The sequence below is a fragment of the Toxotes jaculatrix genome, chromosome 6, assembly GCF_017976425.1.
Source record: "Toxotes jaculatrix isolate fToxJac2 chromosome 6, fToxJac2.pri, whole genome shotgun sequence".
NCBI lineage: Eukaryota > Metazoa > Chordata > Actinopteri > Toxotidae > Toxotes > Toxotes jaculatrix.
In genome coordinates this window covers 6,376,466-6,393,611 of record NC_054399.1, presented here as the reverse complement: position 1 = coordinate 6,393,611, position 17,146 = coordinate 6,376,466, and the positions used below count along the sequence as shown (strand labels likewise).

General features: G+C 40.5%; 1 protein-coding gene across 4 annotated transcripts in view; it reads left to right on the top strand.

Annotated features, from left to right (window-relative positions):
• The window catches only part of polrmt (polymerase (RNA) mitochondrial (DNA directed)), a 121,433-nt gene extending 104,698 nt beyond the window's left edge, over nucleotides 1-16,735 (top strand). For 2 of the 4 annotated variants that reach the window (XM_041040273.1, XM_041040272.1), the window contains 6 exons: nucleotides 2,587-2,639; nucleotides 5,825-5,923; nucleotides 6,371-6,443; nucleotides 8,017-8,108; nucleotides 9,582-9,655; nucleotides 11,661-13,106. In XM_041040273.1, the coding sequence (XP_040896207.1) occupies nucleotides 2,587-2,639; nucleotides 5,825-5,923; nucleotides 6,371-6,443; nucleotides 8,017-8,108; nucleotides 9,582-9,655; nucleotides 11,661-11,710 (441 nt within the window). In that variant the 3' untranslated portion in view covers nucleotides 11,711-13,106. Of the gene's footprint in view, nucleotides 1-2,586; nucleotides 2,640-5,824; nucleotides 5,924-6,370; nucleotides 6,444-8,016; nucleotides 8,109-9,581; nucleotides 9,656-11,660; nucleotides 13,107-16,523 lie in introns of those variants that run through there. The other 2 variants (XR_005894195.1, XM_041040274.1) reach the window with 2 other exon arrangements.
• The last annotated feature ends 411 nt before the right edge of the window (nucleotides 16,736-17,146 follow it).

Sequence of the window (17,146 nt, the reverse complement as noted above, 5' to 3'; positions counted from 1 at the left end):
TTCATTTTGCCTGTTTGTGATGCAGTTCCATGTATTTGGTCTAAAAACAAGCAGCAGAATGCAAATTTGTCCTCATGTCAGCTCATTAATAACTTTGGAAAAACCAAACAAATTTTCTATTCATTCATTTGATCGTGGGTAAGTCCTGTTCTGAACACTAACTAACAGTAATGATCTCTCATGACTTTTTACAATAAAAGCGCTTTCATTATTCAGAGTACAGACAGGTCTGAGTTTTTGTAGCTCTCGGAATATAATCTAATTGGCAAAACCTTTCAGCATCAAAGCTGTTTTCCATCAGTGAAAAAAGAAACTGTGTTCAGACAGAGGAGCAGACTTAAAGACACTTAGATACGTTAGTGTAAGCTGAATGCAAGGTAAACACACTAATGCAATGCGCTCATATTACAAGGAGTTGGCTGCTTGCTTCCAGTCATATCTCTTTCCTGATAGTAGCCTGTCGTTCCCACCCAGGCATGGTTCCAAGGGTCAGGGAAAGAATGCCCCGCTGCAGATGCATTGGCACGGCTGACTGGATGGACCCCTCAAGGCTTGGGAGATTAGAGTGCTAAGTCTTCTCTCCATTAAGAACAGCTGTCAGTAACAGCTTGGGTGTTGGTCTTAAAGACAGAAAACAGCAGAGATCAAACAGAGGTGTTTGCACATTGCCCCGGTAGTGTGCCTGTACTGGTAAATAGCTGTACGCTGGTCCTCTTTCCCAAGTGGCTGATTACTGGAATTAATGGGTCTATAGAAATTACTCTTGAAGTTGTTATCTTAAGAAATAGCTGAGATTGTGTAATTGATGAGGTAAAATTTTGCCTTAAAGTGTGCTCTTTGCCACCTCCCTTTTTGTGTTTTTCTTCAACTAATTAAATGTAATAGAATCATGAATCACACATCATGATTGATTACCACCCACTATTAATAAGATGTAATTTTGTGGCTCTCTCTCGGTACTTGAGCAACAACTTTTCCCACTTCATTGTTTTTGGGTTTTCTTTACACATACTTGTGCAGGATGAGGTCAACAGGTGACAGTGACAAGAGACGGTTTTCCAGGGGATAAAACACCTCTCGTGGAATCTTTACAGAAACCAGAAAAGAGATCAAGCTGTGCTTTGTGTGACAAGACCACTGTGAAGTGCTCACACACACACTTTTCACAGACTCAAAACCTTCCCTTACACAGCAGTCTGTTTACCTGAGAACAATTCATAGTACCATACCTGACACCCAAGAGCAGTGCAATACAGCTCACTATATTATTTTTTCTAGCCAAGACCCCCTGGGACTAACAGCGCTAAAAATATAGCCTCATGAGATGATGTAAAATAACTATGGATATAACCCTGGACTTTTCCAAGAAATTCTGTAATTACATTTGATAGAATAACCATTAATCCCAGTTTTAAAATACTGGATCTATTTTAATCCACCAAAAATGGCCACCACAGAGATATCCACAACTCTTTGAATTAGTAAAGCAGAGTTGAACCTTTGAACCATAGTCACAGCTTTTAGGGTTCAAGTAGCCTGCGTTGAGTTGAAGTGCCAACCAAGCTCCCTGTGGCCACTGACCTAAATAAGCAGCTGTTAAATCTAAAATGGATGGATGGATATAATTTTGTGTGTTACCAAGCGTGTTTCGATAGTAAACAGAATTTCCCCTCAGCCTGGATTCTGGTCAGGTAGACTGAGAATCCACCATGAACGTCAAAACTGAGGCGTGAAATGAAAATGGTTTAAACTTTTGTTCGGCAGTGTTCATCAGGTGAGGTGACTCATGTCAGCTGTGCTTTTGTAGAGTTGATTTTGTAATCTGCAGAATGTCAAGTGCCTCTCAGGTAATGAGCCATAATACTTGGGCATTTCACATTATCTGCTCTGTAATTTAACTCCTCATGCGGAAATGACAACTTCAGATATACTAATTTTTCTTTTTTTTCTTTTTTGATCCCATGTTGAAGAAACATACCATACCTGCAGCAGTGTTTGTGTGACACAGTCACATTTATATTTTGTAGAGCTGAAACTGGTAGTCAATACCTCAATTAATCAGTCAATAGAAAGTTAATTTTAAAAAAATCCACAGGCCTGAATATTTTAAGGTTTTAGAATAAAAGAAGATGAATCCTTGGGCTAGAAACCTTTTTCCTCTTATTTTCTGATATTTTTAAAGATCCAATGAGTTTAACAAGAAAATAATCAGCTATTCATCTGTAATGAAGTTTACTTAGTCGCAGCTCTAATATTTCTTGTTTCAAGACTTGCTCAACTTCTTTAAAAGTTGGCTTACCATTTTTTCACGGTTGTATCATGTGGAAAATATCCAGAGGTCTTGTACATAATTTCATGTGCGTTGTTCTTCCATGTGACGCATTTGTCATCTTAGAAACATCTGTGGGGGTCAGTTACAGTAAGGAGCTCTTTTTATCTTTTATGCTTGATTTTAACAGGTATATGAGTTAGTAGTTAAGCCTGGACCTCTGCCATCATGCTGCACCTGCTTACTGCCATCATCAGCCTGATGGAAGAGAAAATGTTAACCGTCTCTTTGTCTTTGTCTTTGTTTTATCTCTCCAGCTGAAGAGCAACATTCAACACATCAACCTTGAGATCAACTATGACACCAAAGAGTAAGTCTTCCTGTAGCTAATATCTACCTAGTGTCTGTCCACTCTTACACTAACACTGGCCCACAGCAGATGTAATCCTACCGCTTTATTCTCTCATGGCACTCATTGACGTTTTGTGCTGAAATGCCACCAGTTAGTTTGATTTTAGTGACCTGGAACAAGGACAGAGCGCCGGTGAGAGGAGTCGTGTTTACGGCAGGTCTTTCATTTTGTCATTTACAATAGTCACAGGTTTTCAGAATGTAGCTTCAGACCACTCATCAACTTTCTGTTTAGCTTTTAGAGGTGAATTAAAAGTAGAAAGTAGAGCTCTTTTGAGGCAATTAGCTTACATTCTCAGGAACTTCAGCAGCACAAAAGCACTGTCTCCAGTGGATATTTTCACTAATTGCCTCCTCAAGCTCAGATGTAACTTTGCTTTTGTCATAAATTAGCCATTTGAAGTGTTTAGAAACTTTGAAAATGTAGTTTTACACTTCCAGTTTCAGTTGTAAGAAGTTGAACCAGGTCTTTGCGAACAGAAATTAGCTGAAATATTTAGTTTAAACTGCTTTGTCAGGCAGCATCATTTATAGATAAATAATATAATAAAAAATCGTGTCACCAGCAAAATAACTCATTAATGAGAGGGAGTGAGATTATGCATACAAAAAAAAAGGCTCAGGGGACCACAAAATCTGTGAGTCAAGATAAGAAATGCTGCGATGGACGTGTGAGAAATTATTGAAAAATGAATTCCAGTTTTCTAATATAATTAGGGGTACTTGTTGTATTAAAGATGTGTAACACAACTTGGCAAAATGCTATACTAAACTCAGGTTAAATTACAGCGGTAGATCAACATAAGTAGCTGTTAAGTAGGACTTCAACCCCCGAATGGTTTATATATTTAAATGTACATTTGTTTTACTGAAGTGCAGTTAAGTATCACAAATGACACAGAAGCTATACCCTTCACCAGAGGTTGAGATTTAAGATGTGAATGAACTTAGCACATTTCACATTGAATTATTATTGTTTTACACCTGATTGACCAGTGTATGTGCCTCCTTTTCCACCTGTAATTCCCTGAGTATCTCAGACCTTTTGGGAGAAAGACGACCATGATTTGCAGCTGAATTAGAGCATTTCTGGGCTCTGTGGATGAATCATAGTGAGGCGAAAGAGAAGAATGTTTAGATCGTTTCAAAAGGGCAGACAGAGGACGGGTTATAGAGGTGAGTAGAGGACAAAAAGAGACAGAATGAGAGACAGCAAAGGGGAGCTGAGGGAAAGCTGAGTGAGAGCACTGGAGACGGAGATGACAAAAACTGACAGCCGTCCTCCTCAGTCTGACGTCTACAGTATACCACAGATCTATCAGTGTGAATACTGAAACACCAGGCAACGCGGAAGGAGGGATAGGGAAGTTAGAGTCAGGAGGGAGGAGAGAGAGACGACAGAGTGAGGCTTAGAACGACTGCCTTGTCGGAAACTTGAAATTTGCTGTCAAGCAAGTATCAGAGGTATCACAGGCCGGCATTCTGAGCTACACTTGACACAGTCATCATGGCTGATTCTCTTTGGTTTTTCCTTCCACAGAGACACATACACAAATGGGAGCAACCACAATTACACTTGCTGTATTTAAAGATCCTAAAAAACCTCATCCAGCATTAAAGTGTGTAAACACAGGTGCAGGTGAAGTAGTGAGAGCCTTAAAGCCCTTGTTTTTCTTGCTATTTCTTCTGTCCCTCTCAGGCTGCTTATCCAGACCTCTAAATTGCAGTGGAAAAAACAGTAAATGCTAAGCCCTGTTCCAACTTGTAGTATCTCTTATGACATGAGGTGAAGGCTCATCCTGCTCGTGAGCTCTATAGGGAGAACACTTACACAGAGAGCTGTGGTTGCGAACCCTTAGAGTACTGACTGCACACCTTTCCAGTCTGTCAGGCCTATGGGATTTAAAGGTGACATGTTTGTTTTGTGTGTGAGTGAAGGTGTGAGCCAAAGGAAAAAGAGAAAGACAGCCTTGTTCTAAGCATCGCTCGAACAGTGTGCTTGCAAATGAATTTCCAGGAATTTTGTTTTTGTTCAGCTCAGGCCCAAAACGGTAGAACGAAAAGCACCCTGATAAAAATCAAAACTTTCCAAGCCAAAAACAAAACGGACAGAAGGAAAACAAGACTGACAGACAGGAATGGTGCGTCTGTGTTTTAGCTTTGGGTTTGGCCCAGGCTCTCTCCACTCTGTCTGTATTTCCAATGGAAAAGCGTTCTGGTCTGTGGCAGCCCAGAGGGTTTGAATGGCACAGGCTCAGGGTAATGGCAACATGGGGATGCAGATTGGCAGGATGCTTATTATACTGCCAGTTCTATCATCAGTAGCAGCAACACTGCATTCATAATAGCTTGAAATATTTCTTTTATATCACATCTTTATTTACATACTCTCATATTGACTGTTGTTTAGAAGCTTGTGAGTCCCCTGAGGAGTCACATAGTTGAAAAGATAGACCTGCACAGCAGACATTTGTATTTATTTCAGGGAAAACACAGCCTGTAATAATAATGTTATTACACCGGTGTTTTTACTGCTAGTGGAATCACTTTCGGTTTCAAATCACATGTAAAGGATTTGATTTAAATCCATTTCGTAACAGTTCTCTACTCACCAGATCCGTTTCACTCAGAAATTTGTCACACTATGGTTGATAAAGATGCCATTTCAGTGTGACTTTAAAATTACTAAAGAAAAACAACTTCATTTAAAGGAACATAATCTGGTGTTTACCATCTTGGGTACTGTACCATACCCATTCAAAGAAAGGACAGATTAAAAATTTGTGTTAGGATAATAATTACAACACTATGTGCTTAAGTTATATGTCCAAACATTTCTCCTCACCTTTATGTGCACATGTGCTGTTACACTATCAGACTTAAAAACACCTTCGCAGACATGGTGGTTATGTGATATCTCAACTCTGTTCCTCCAAGTAGTGGAGAAGAAAGAAAAAAAAAAGAAATCAAAACAATTGCTAACTGTTTCCCCAGGGAAGTGTCAGCACGGTTCATAATGAGGCTACTTCAGACTTGTGAGATAGTTTGGCTGAAACATCACATCTCCATTATGTTAGAAAGCCATTAGAGAAAGTCCACAGCTGTTTGAATATGTCTTTGCCTTTTTTTTCTGTCTCTTTGCAGGAGGCCTGATACAGTTAAACAGAAGAACGCCTTCCCACCAAACTTCATCCACTCTCTGGACTCCACACACATGATGCTGACTGCTCTCCACTGCTATAGGTATCATATAACATGCTGCACTTATTACATAAATAACTCAAACACCTCAAATAAAACATGCACTCCTTGTATCTCCTGTTGCCTCTCCAGAGTCATGTTTCTAAAGGCGTTTTGTAATATGCTTCTGAGATTGTCTCTCCATGTATGCATGGCCTTAAAACGGCTTTGAAAAAGTCTCCTTTCATCTTAAATGCAATTATCACCTCAGATACGTATTGCATTTTATGCTTTGCTATGTATGTAAGCTCATTTCACAGAATCGGCCTCCTGACAGGTGTGATAATTCATGATGGAACTCACACTGGCTTTGAATGAATGTCCGCTGTGGTTTCAGCAATTATTGTCTCTGTAATACAATTCGGTACACCTCTCTCCAAAGTCTGCCTAGTTTCCATGTCATTGTCTACTTTTTCTTAAATCTTCTCCCTCTGATTATTTCAATCCCAGTGCTGGTCTCACATTCGTCTCAGTTCACGACTGTTTCTGGACCCACGCCCTCACTGTGGACACCATGAATAAGGTATCAAATTGCAGAACAACTTTTTTTTTCACACACCTGTCCAGATTGTTTCACCAGTCCTCGTCCCTATCATCCTTCCCAAGCTGTTTCCATCCTGTCTGATCATATATCATTGGGGATTTGTAGTCTCCTCTTTTTGCTGATTAAATTAAGCTAAAGGTGGCGTTTCACATGTGAGTCTGTTTATCTGATCCAGGCTGCTCTTCAGTTTATTTTAGGAACTGGAGAATGAGTGCATGTATTTTAAAGCAATGAGCTTTAGTTTTAGTATTTTTCCAGTGGATGCTGATAATAAAAACATTTTTTAGCATCACTAGTATTTCTGTTAAAGTAGAAGCATCAGCTTTGCGATGCCAGTAAAATAAAACTTTATACTCTCACTGCTTCATAGATATACAGGCTGCTGACTGAAGGTAACAGCATCAGACAGAGCCTGTTGTGCTGAAAAAATGACTGTCTGCCCCTGTTTGCTGAAACTAGCTTGTCAACAGCCCCAGACCGAGACACAGCATAGAATAAAATGGACCAAATTACCATAAAGGCCAATTTTTCTGTAGATGTAGCTTCAGAGCACAGTAACTGTTTTATGTCTTCACCCAGTCTCAGAGGAGTTACAGCCAGTGAAGCAGGTCCCTCTCAGTACATTTATTCTCTCTCATATTCTCCTGATGTGTGACTGTACGCTTTCCTCATTACACAGGTAATTGAACAGAGCAGCAGAGGAGGGGGTATTAAATATCTTAGTCAACACCTAAGCACATGAAGCAGGGTCTAATTTTAATGGCAACTGATCATTCCTTCATTCTCCATCCATCCATTTTCTGAACTGCCCAGTTCCCATTCAGCTTGAGGAGTTTTTGTTCCTTAAAATGCACAAACCACCAAAGTACTGGGTGGAAAATGTTCAAACTCACAAGACAAAAAGTTCCCTGTCAGTTTTACTGATATGGTCAGTGTTCTGGATTTTAATAAGGTGGTGGATGGTTTTGCACAGATGCTTTAAGGGAGAAACGCCTGATTTAACACTCTGGTTCAGTGCTCTCAACCGGTTCTGCCCAGGGATGGTCTAGGATCTATCCACAGTTAATTTCTCACTACCTGCAGAGCTGACTTCATGTAGTCTTGGTTAGCATTATCCCTGCTTTTAGATTATAACTATACCATAGTTCCATGTGTCATTTTAGCCAGCTAGAGCTGCCAGATGTGCTGTTTTCCTGTTTAATTTCAATGGTCTATCAGCAGGTTTCTATCCTTGCATCGCAGCAATGTTTCTAACCTCTGCTGACTGCTCATCCTTGAATGTTTGTGAATAAGAAACCTGTCTGCATCATAGGAATGATACTGATCACTAAGTCGGTACAGCAAATAGTAGAACTTTTCTTTCCTAGGACAGTTGTAATGTCTTCTGTCTCTTCTCTTTCTGCACCCTTGATCCCTTCCCTTCCCGGCTCCATCCATCTTTTAGCTGGTCACCAGACTCAGATAGTCTGGCTGGGGAGCATGTCGGTCAAGTGATCAGAGCAGAGCAACTCATCACACTTTTTTTGTCTCTGCCTCTTCTTCCTCCTGGCAGGTCTGTCGGGAACAGTTTGTCGCCCTGCACAGCCAGCCAATCCTTCAAGACCTGTCCAACTTCCTGCTACAGAAATACTGCAGTGGGATCCTGTGAGTTTACACACCATTGTGCAGGAACACATTTGATTGCGGACGCACACACACACACAAAAGTCTGTCAGTTTTATGATGAAGGTAATAGGTATGCCTGTTTTCATTTCATTAATTATTGTTATACTGTGTCTATATTTTGGCAAAACATTATATAAAATATTTAGTTATATGTTAATATTTTTTACACTTTTTTTTTTGCCCCACCTGGGATTTGTCCCTCCTTTTCTGTTTGCATTTTTCTCACACAACAAACAATCATTGCCATTAGTCTCTGTCTCTGTGTTTATGCTTCACTGTGTGATCTTTGTGGACTTTTATGGTATAAACAACTCCCAACATGCGACTCCTACACTTACAAACATTATAAAACAGTCCAAACAGAAGGTACACACACGTAAGAGGTTCTAAAGATGGTAAAAGTTATATTAGCTTGCCAGACTTTTCCTTCCAGTTGTCTGTGACATTAGATATAAAAGGATTTTCTCCCGCTTCTCTCCATGTATCTGTCTTACTGGCCTCAGGCTGGGTTATGCTCATCATCTAACTGTGTTTTTCTTTCTTTGGGATAATTGGACACCTTCTCAACAGCCTTTACTCCACAGCAGCCCATCATGCTCTCTGTCTCACACACAGACACATTACTGTTCCCGAAACCTCGAAAACATATTACCCATACTAGTAGACACCAGAGAGAAGGACATGTGGGACTACAAAGACATTTTGGGTTGCTTCACTTGTCACAATATGAACCTAAACAGATTTTTGTCCGCCCCAAGTTAACAATGTGTTTTGCTTATTGTTACTCCTGTTGAATGTTCGACCTTCACTGTGCTGAATGATGTTTCTTCAGAGTTTGATACCTGAAGAGTGTTTTCACCTCCATCTGCTGCAGGGGGTTGATTTTTGTGACTTTGGACTAGTTGTGGTGCGCTATATAACTCACACAAGTGTCATGTGGAAACTTGAAGCCTCCAGTATATAAACACTGAGAATAGACTTCTCAGCGAAGTAGGACACATCTTGTATTCAGTAGTTAAACTTTTAAAAGAAAAGGTATTTGCATATTAATAATTTTAACAAGGTAATTCAATTTTTTTGGGAGAAAAAGAACATCATACACGAGATCCTATTCAACACAGTATTTTTATGTGTCTTAGCATATTTCATATGGTAAAACACATAATATTCCATATTTCACTTATTGGATTTTTTTCAATGACAGCAGATGCTTTTTAAAAAAAATCACCACAGTGACCAAAAAGATGAGAGTTAGATCCATCAGTAAATATGTTACATGTTCTTACATGTCACTTACACTTGCACTTCACATAGTAGTTGCTGTTTTTAAAAGTATTACAAGGGCTGAAACCTGAGACTTTGCACTTTTATAGACACACATACATACATGCATACATAGTCTTTTGAGAGTTACTAAAGTCTTAACTTCTCATTCTATCTCCTTTGTGGCAGGACTGATGCCAAGAACAAGAAGTATCAGGAGTACAGGAGGCTGATGCTGCTGCTGGCCAAAGTGCCCCAGACAGGTCAGTTTGTGTGCAGCTGTCTGGCTCCCAAACACATGGCCTCACTTAAGCTGGGGCATTGTTTGAGAGTGCCAACATACAGTGTGCTGTTTTGTTCCTAATTGGTTTGTTGAGGACTTTTGTGTCCTGAAGCTCTGTTTGAGGTTAGCAGTAAGCCTCTCTCAGAGGATTGCTATTAAACTGGGTTCTTGTACAGTGCTGTATTTTCTATCCTGTTTTATAATTGGTCACTATCATTAGCGTTTTGTGATTTTTGGCACAGGAGCCAGCAGCACAGCAACAGACACCGATCGTTGTTGCCTATTGTCTGTACATTTGTCCCACTATCTGTAATTGTTGGTGTGGCCACCTGGTGTTGCCCAGACTGCTGATTCAAACAGGAAAAGCCATTGAGTTTGGCTAAAAATTCAATTTTCAGGTCCAGATTCCTCCTGTTTTCCTTTGATGCCACTGCGAGTGTCTGTCTATTGTTGTCCACAGTGGAGGCAGTCTACTGTACAGAGGCCCCGTCTCCCTTTCTGCCAGTCAGGTGGAGGAAGGCTTTGCTCTTATGTAACCCCTCACTCCATCTCCATCTGTACACTTACTCTCAGCTTGGCACTGACAGCTGGGTTGCATAAATTGATTACTGTTAATTGTGTCCCTCCTTTGCATAATCAGCTTATGTGGCAGAGACCAGTCAGGTGTGCTCATGAGGAGTGTGTGTATGTGTGTGTGTGTGTGTATCCCTGAATGTCCACTGTATTCAGTTTTTAATATGAAACACACTAGATCTAGGCTGAAATCCATTATAATCTTCACTATGAAGGATCTTCCATTTATTATGAAGGTGTAATCCAGCAGGAGATCAGATGGTGCAGGTGTGTTTACGACCATAGACCTGAAGGGAAAAAAGGCTGGAGAGGGCATTGAATATCATAGCAAATGTTAGTGTCTGACTTTGATGATGCAGTGGCTGTTTGTGAGGGATAGTAAATGCTTTTAAGTTACTCAGTGTGCTCATGGCCTTTCGTCCATTCAAGCTTAAAGTTTCACTTTGATTTAACTGAGCAAACACTGCACAGTTTGTAGAGACTCAAGGGCGTCATGAAACACGTCTTTTCATTTGAATACATTTTATAGACTGAAGTTTGGAGCTCGTTGTGATTTTGTTAGATTTTATATCAATACTTCCCATGTTTTATGTTTTGACAAGTACCAAGACATACAGTATATTTATTGTTTAGTTACTATATTAGCTTAGTCAGTGTTTTCTGGCTACAGTAAGTCTTTGCATTCTTAACTTTTTATGGCCTTTCCTCAATAATTCACGTTGCTTCTCCCGTTGGTGTGCGCAGCTGTCAGAGAGGCAAGGAGCACAGAGTGCAGGACAGGACCTCATCCAGAGCTAAAATTAGTATTCAAGTGGTGTATTAAAGTTAATAGAAAATTTAATGGTGCCCAGTAAAACTAAAAAGTTGTACCTAATTTAAAAATTAAACTTACCGAGTTTGACCCACTTAAAAACTACTTCTCCTTTCTCTTCCTTGAACATTGTAACTCTGTCCTTGGACCGGTTTCAGGATACCTGTGAACAAACTACATCCTGCCTGTGATGAAAATACTAAGCAAACGCTTTCACTGATCATTAACCACATTAAGGATTATTTATTGTGCATATTTTTCAAATGTATTACCTTACATTAAAGGTGTCCTCCAAGGTTCACCCTGACAGTGTGAGTATTAGGGATAAAGCAGGGAAACTGGTATATTGCTGATCTTGGAATCATTATTTTTATTATATAAAATAACATCTATTTTTCAACAGTGGCTTTTGTTAACCAGCTTTGCTTGCTGGTTTTTTTTTCCAAACTAAGATAGTAGTTGTGTTAGAGTACCTCTCTAATAGTATATGGTCATTTTAAATTCTTTTTATGTTAAAAACTGCTGTACACGTGCTTTACTTTGTGTAACTACTGCCCATAGACTTAAACCTGCTCTGACACTTTGCCTCTTGCCTCTCCAGGTGATTTTGACCTCCAGCGGGTGAAAGAATCCACTTATTTCTTCAGCTGAGAGGCTCGTGAGGGAGAGCCATTGGAGGGAGATGAATGGAATTGACAGTGCAGCGGGGAGACTTCAGGCCCCAGGGTCTAAACCGGTTTTGTCTCCATCAGATATCAGTACATTGATCCAGCCGCACTCCACCTGCCTCCTGCTCCACGGGCTGGTTGGAGCTGCTGGAACTGCTGGAGGCGTTCACACACAGTGAACCCGCCTGATTAACTGACTAGTGGGCTGATGGAAGGGAGGGTGGGATACTCATCCAGGCGAACGATGAGGGAATCAGCAGCGGATGGGAATGTTAAGACATCAATCGGTGAAACGTACCTCTTATTATGGACTCATCGGCCATAATCAGGTGTATATGTGTGTGCGTACGTGTGTGTGTGTGCGTTAATGAGCCATACTGACTGAATCACATGTGAACCGTGTCGACCTCTTCATCACTCAGCAGCACGTCTGCTACTCAATAAGACTAAGCAAAAACTTTCTACTTGCAAAGCGTAATTGCTGGTGATTTGTGGTACGTGTGTGTGTGTGTGTGTGTGTGTGTGTGTGTGTGTGTGTGTGTGTGTGTGTGTGTGTGTGTGTGTGCACGTGTGTGCATTTTCATGCTGTGAAGGCCTCCACAGAGCACTGACCCGCCTCTGATACTATCCCACCTAATCATCGATCCCGTCCATTACTGGATGGCGGGATGTTCTCTGACACACTGTTCAAACATTTCAACTTTTTCTGAAGAAGTTTGAAGAACAGATGTTCAATGAAAAATGTGCTTTACTGCAGTGGTTGGTATGGGACTTTTGATTCTTACCTTCTTGGAGTGACTAAGCACTTGGCAGTTGCCCTAAAATAAATGTGTTTCTTAAAATGTCTCCTTACTCATTTGATGGTTCAAAGAAATAGCTGGTATTCTTAGGATGCCTGAATAGGAAGAATGAGACAGCATGTTATTTAGTTGTATCTGCATATTTCAATTCTATTGTGTATCATGAGATGAAGGCCTCCTTTTAAATGCACCACAAAGGGTGTGCAGGCTTCACTAATCAACTCAGATCTTATTTTTTCTGGGCCAGTGCTGCATCTAGAAGTAAAAATAGCAAAAGTGCTATCTGATCATTGCTGGAAACGTTACAGCAGCTTCAGACAAAAGGTGCCGTTGATGTTCAAAGGCAAATGTAGGCTCAGCCAAACAAAGCTGGCTGAGTGACAGTGTAATGAAATGGAGATAATCTTCCAGGGGGCATAAATAGCTGATTAGACTGTAGGTTTTCAGATGATTTGCATGGCAACATGCACATGCAGATGCTCTTTATATTTACTGATGTGCATGAGATGTGAGGCCAATTTGATCAGTTTTTTTTCTCATAAAAATGAGCTTTCACATTGATGACATGATTTAAAGTCATGATTTAAAATCTACTTTAAACTGTGTGAGAGCAGCCATTAATGTCAAATTAAAGGTATATTCACACACACTGAATATGAATGAGAAGTCCGAGTTTGGTGGGTTTGTGTGTTTTTCCCACCCGATTAGCACTGATAATATAAGTGGATTTCCTTTCCTCGAGTTCACAGACATTTGAGATGAAAACAGACCTTTAATGGCTCCAGAAAACAACAATTATTTGGATGTAGTTTTCTATTTAGAACAGAAAAGTTTTACTTTTTTTTTTTTTAATGATTTGCTTTCTTGCCAAGATTTAGATAAAGAGACACAACTCTATATGCTAAATATCAACCTAGAGCTAGCAGATGTTAGCTTAGCTTTGCATGAGAACCAGAAGCGGAGGGAAATTGCTAGCCTGGCTCTATCCAGAGCCAACAAAATCTGCCTACAATCTCATTTAAATTTCACAAATTAGCATGTTATATTTTATAATATGCAAAAGCACTAACATAATGTGGGGGGGTTATGTGCAGAACTATTTCTTGGTCAGGTGCAGTAACTTCCAGGTTGTCATGGTGGACAAAAGTGAATGTTTGGTTGATGATAAACTTTTGGTCAATAGTGCAAATTCATGTATTTCACATAAATATTTTTCCAAAGTTTAATTTGTAATATTGTATAATGTTACAAGCGTTAGCTGCTGTCCAGAGTGACCTATCAGTTAATCTTATGTCTCACCTGATGCATTTTCTTTGCTCTTTGTTATCATGCAGGTACTGGAAGCGTGTTGTTTTAACACTGAGCAATATAATATCTTCTTTGTAGCATCCATGTTTTCCCATTCTGACATCCTTGAGAACAACTGGAAATGGGGCCATCCGAGGAGCAAGTCGGTTTGACAGAATTTTGCCTCCTCTGATTGTGACAATTCCACTGGAATTAATTTGTTTAGTTAAAAATTTTGCCATTAATCCTGGTGTGTCCAGGCCTTTAACTGCTGGTTAGTTTCGAAGTGCAGGTTGCACTTCGAAGCTACCATTTTTACGTCACAGATTATGTGTTAGTGACTTAGTCAGCTGAGTGTCCTGAACCTCCTAAGATCTAAATGGTAAATGGCAAACGAAGTCAAGGTCTCCTTCCAGCATTCATGAGTCCAGCATCTCTTTCCTCTCCCCTCATCTCTTTGCGACCAGTTGTCAAGGACGAAGCTCTCTCCTGTAAAAGAGTTCTCAGGATCTCACATACCTAACACATATTGCATTTCACAACTTAACTTCTGAAACAAGGCCGCCTGACAAAACGTTGTGTACGACATGACCTGAGCTCAAAACGCAGGAGTGGTCATGGGTGGATGGACTGGTGGATGTTGAGGGTATAAGTAGCTCAATCAATAGCTGTGAGTCATGCCAGAGACAGGGTTGGATGGCTATGAATTAGCTTTAAAACACTGACGCTACAACACATACAAGACATGTTGCAGGGTTAGTGTGGTGAGGCAGGTCAAGGAGCACACACACAGTCGTCTGGTTTTGTTGGAATGAAGAGCGTGTTGTTACTGTTGACTTTGGCTGAGGGAGTAAACTGTAAGGACATATCGCAGATGTCCTTACAGCAAATTGCAGCTGCTGCGAACCTTGATGGGTCTGTCTCGCTTTCTCTGGGGTGATTCCAAGGATGTCTGCTGTTAGACCAACCTGCAGTAATGGAGTGCAGCTTATAGAAGGGAGTAGTCAGATAGCTTCCATTACGAGACCTCTCCAGAGATTGACACATCTTGTTGATGATGATTTTGTAGATGGGAAATATACTGTGCAAAGGTGATGGCACTGGGGGATGGTGTGGAAGATAACTTACACACTGAATAACGCTATCACTCCTGTGCATCTCCTACCTTTTTAAAGCTTTCTTTTCCACTTTGAGCATATATATTCATTTAAAGCCTGAGAGATGGATCTACCTCTGTATAAGCTGATGTCGCTAAATCAGCAAGATTTTTAGGTGCCCTTGTTTTACTGTCATTTTTAAGATGTATGAGATGCCTACCAAAATAAAACTAAGTTCTTAAGTCCCTTTCACTGCAATTAAAAGTCTTCGGTAAGCAGTTTTCAGTAAGCAAACATCAACTGCTGAAAGAGGAAGTGAGATGCAAAAAAATTAGCTAATGCACCCTGAGTTAACATTGTTTCCTCAAACTACAATGTCCAAGGACAAGAATGGCAAGGTCAGGGAGGACAACAACCTTTCATGCTAGGTTTTTAAACAACTGCCGAGATGTGACATAATGAACTTGATAGTTTAATCTGCTTACCCAACAGCCTACAGTCAATTCATGAACATCAGATTAAAAATCCATAATGTTTATTTTAACCCTCTGACTTTTGTGTTGTGATTCGAACATCAAATAAATCTGCCATGTCAGGCCGGTTCAGATCACTTAGCTTCAGTAAACATCTGACATCCTGGCATAGACAGGATGACTTTCAGCACGCTGGTGGTGAATTCTCTTAATTAATATTCATATACTTCTCTAGTGCTCCTCTGCCCAGGAAGAGTCTGGCTTGCATATCACTGTTTTCAAGAATTTCTTTGATGTGAATTAGTTAATGTTGTTAGCAGAGTAGCTAAGTTGTTGTTTTTCCATATGGAGTTAGGTTGTTCATCCAGCTGGCCTTCCACATACCAGCTATATGAGCATCAAGTGGAGGCTCTGCATTGCTCATGAGTGTGAAGATGACTGTCTACCCATGATTTAATGAGGGCCACTCAGGGGTGTTTCCCTGCCTCCACAGCCAAGGCATGCTGGGATATGCTCCAGCCCACTCTAACCAGAAATAGAAATAAGCTGGTAAAAATAATGGATGACAATGAATGAAGTGGTAGATAAAAGCTTAAAAAAAAGTGATGAATAATTTGGCATGGCAGGCATATTAATAGGGAATATGGCTTGTTTTCCATTTAAAACACCATACAAGAGTTTGAATGATATGTTTGCTGATATGATAACATGTGAATGTACTGTATGTCACCTAAGTGTCTAAGTGTCTCACTTAGCACAGACAGTAGTGTGGGGCTTTTAGCTTTCAGCCAACAACATCAACAGAGGGTGGACACTATAGAAGTGTCAGTCGCTATCTGCCAGGCATGTCAGAGCTGGAAGCCACTCTTCGATAGCTGGACCACTCACTCTCACTGAGAGCACTTTGATTTCTTTGCCAGGCTCCCGGGGTCTCCTCAGCCTATCTCCTGCCCTGTGGCGTCATGAGTAGCCGGCACTCAGCAGCACTAGTGGGGGAGCAGAGTGTACAGACAGTCCTGGAGGGGAGCAAATGGGGCCAGGACTCTGTGACAGCAGGGGAGAAGAAGCAGGAGGCAGCACAGTGAAGAGGGAGTGCTGGTGTTTGGGAGAGAGAGAGACAGGTGGTACAGTGTTGGCAGGTGTGTTTGTGCGTGCGTGCGTGTGTGTGTGTGTGTGAAGTATGTCAGTGTGAGTTTCCTTGGTCTGACCTTTATTCTGACTGACAGGTAGGGATGGATTGATTAACAACCATCAAACACATACAGTACACACACATCTGGTGCCTGATGCGTTGGTGTTTCAGTGAACTCGAGCTGCTTAAAACAAAAGCTGTATGTCATTTTTTTTCATGAGTGCCTTCCTTTAGATGTTTAAATCAAATTGAAATTGAATGCTTGTCTGTATTTTTGTTTTGTTTTGTTTTTGTATTTTTTTAAATAAACATATTTTAGGAGATAACATTGTATGAGTATGGACCTCTACTGTGGTATTATTGGCAGAGAGTACTAAACCTACTGAAGCGTACTAATCCTCTGCATTTAAACCTTGGTGAAACCCACTAGGGCTGGGTACTGGGTAATTCAATGCTGTGAGCCAATAAGCTGGCAGAATGTTTGACGTGCCAAGCTCAAAAGTGCTGGTGGTTGGCTGTGTCAAGTCATCCAAGAAGAACAATAGTTTGCGCCACGCCCACAAAGTCACACTCTAGATCTTTTCATCATATTTTTGTAAAACCTCAAAATGTCATAAAAAACGTCATAGT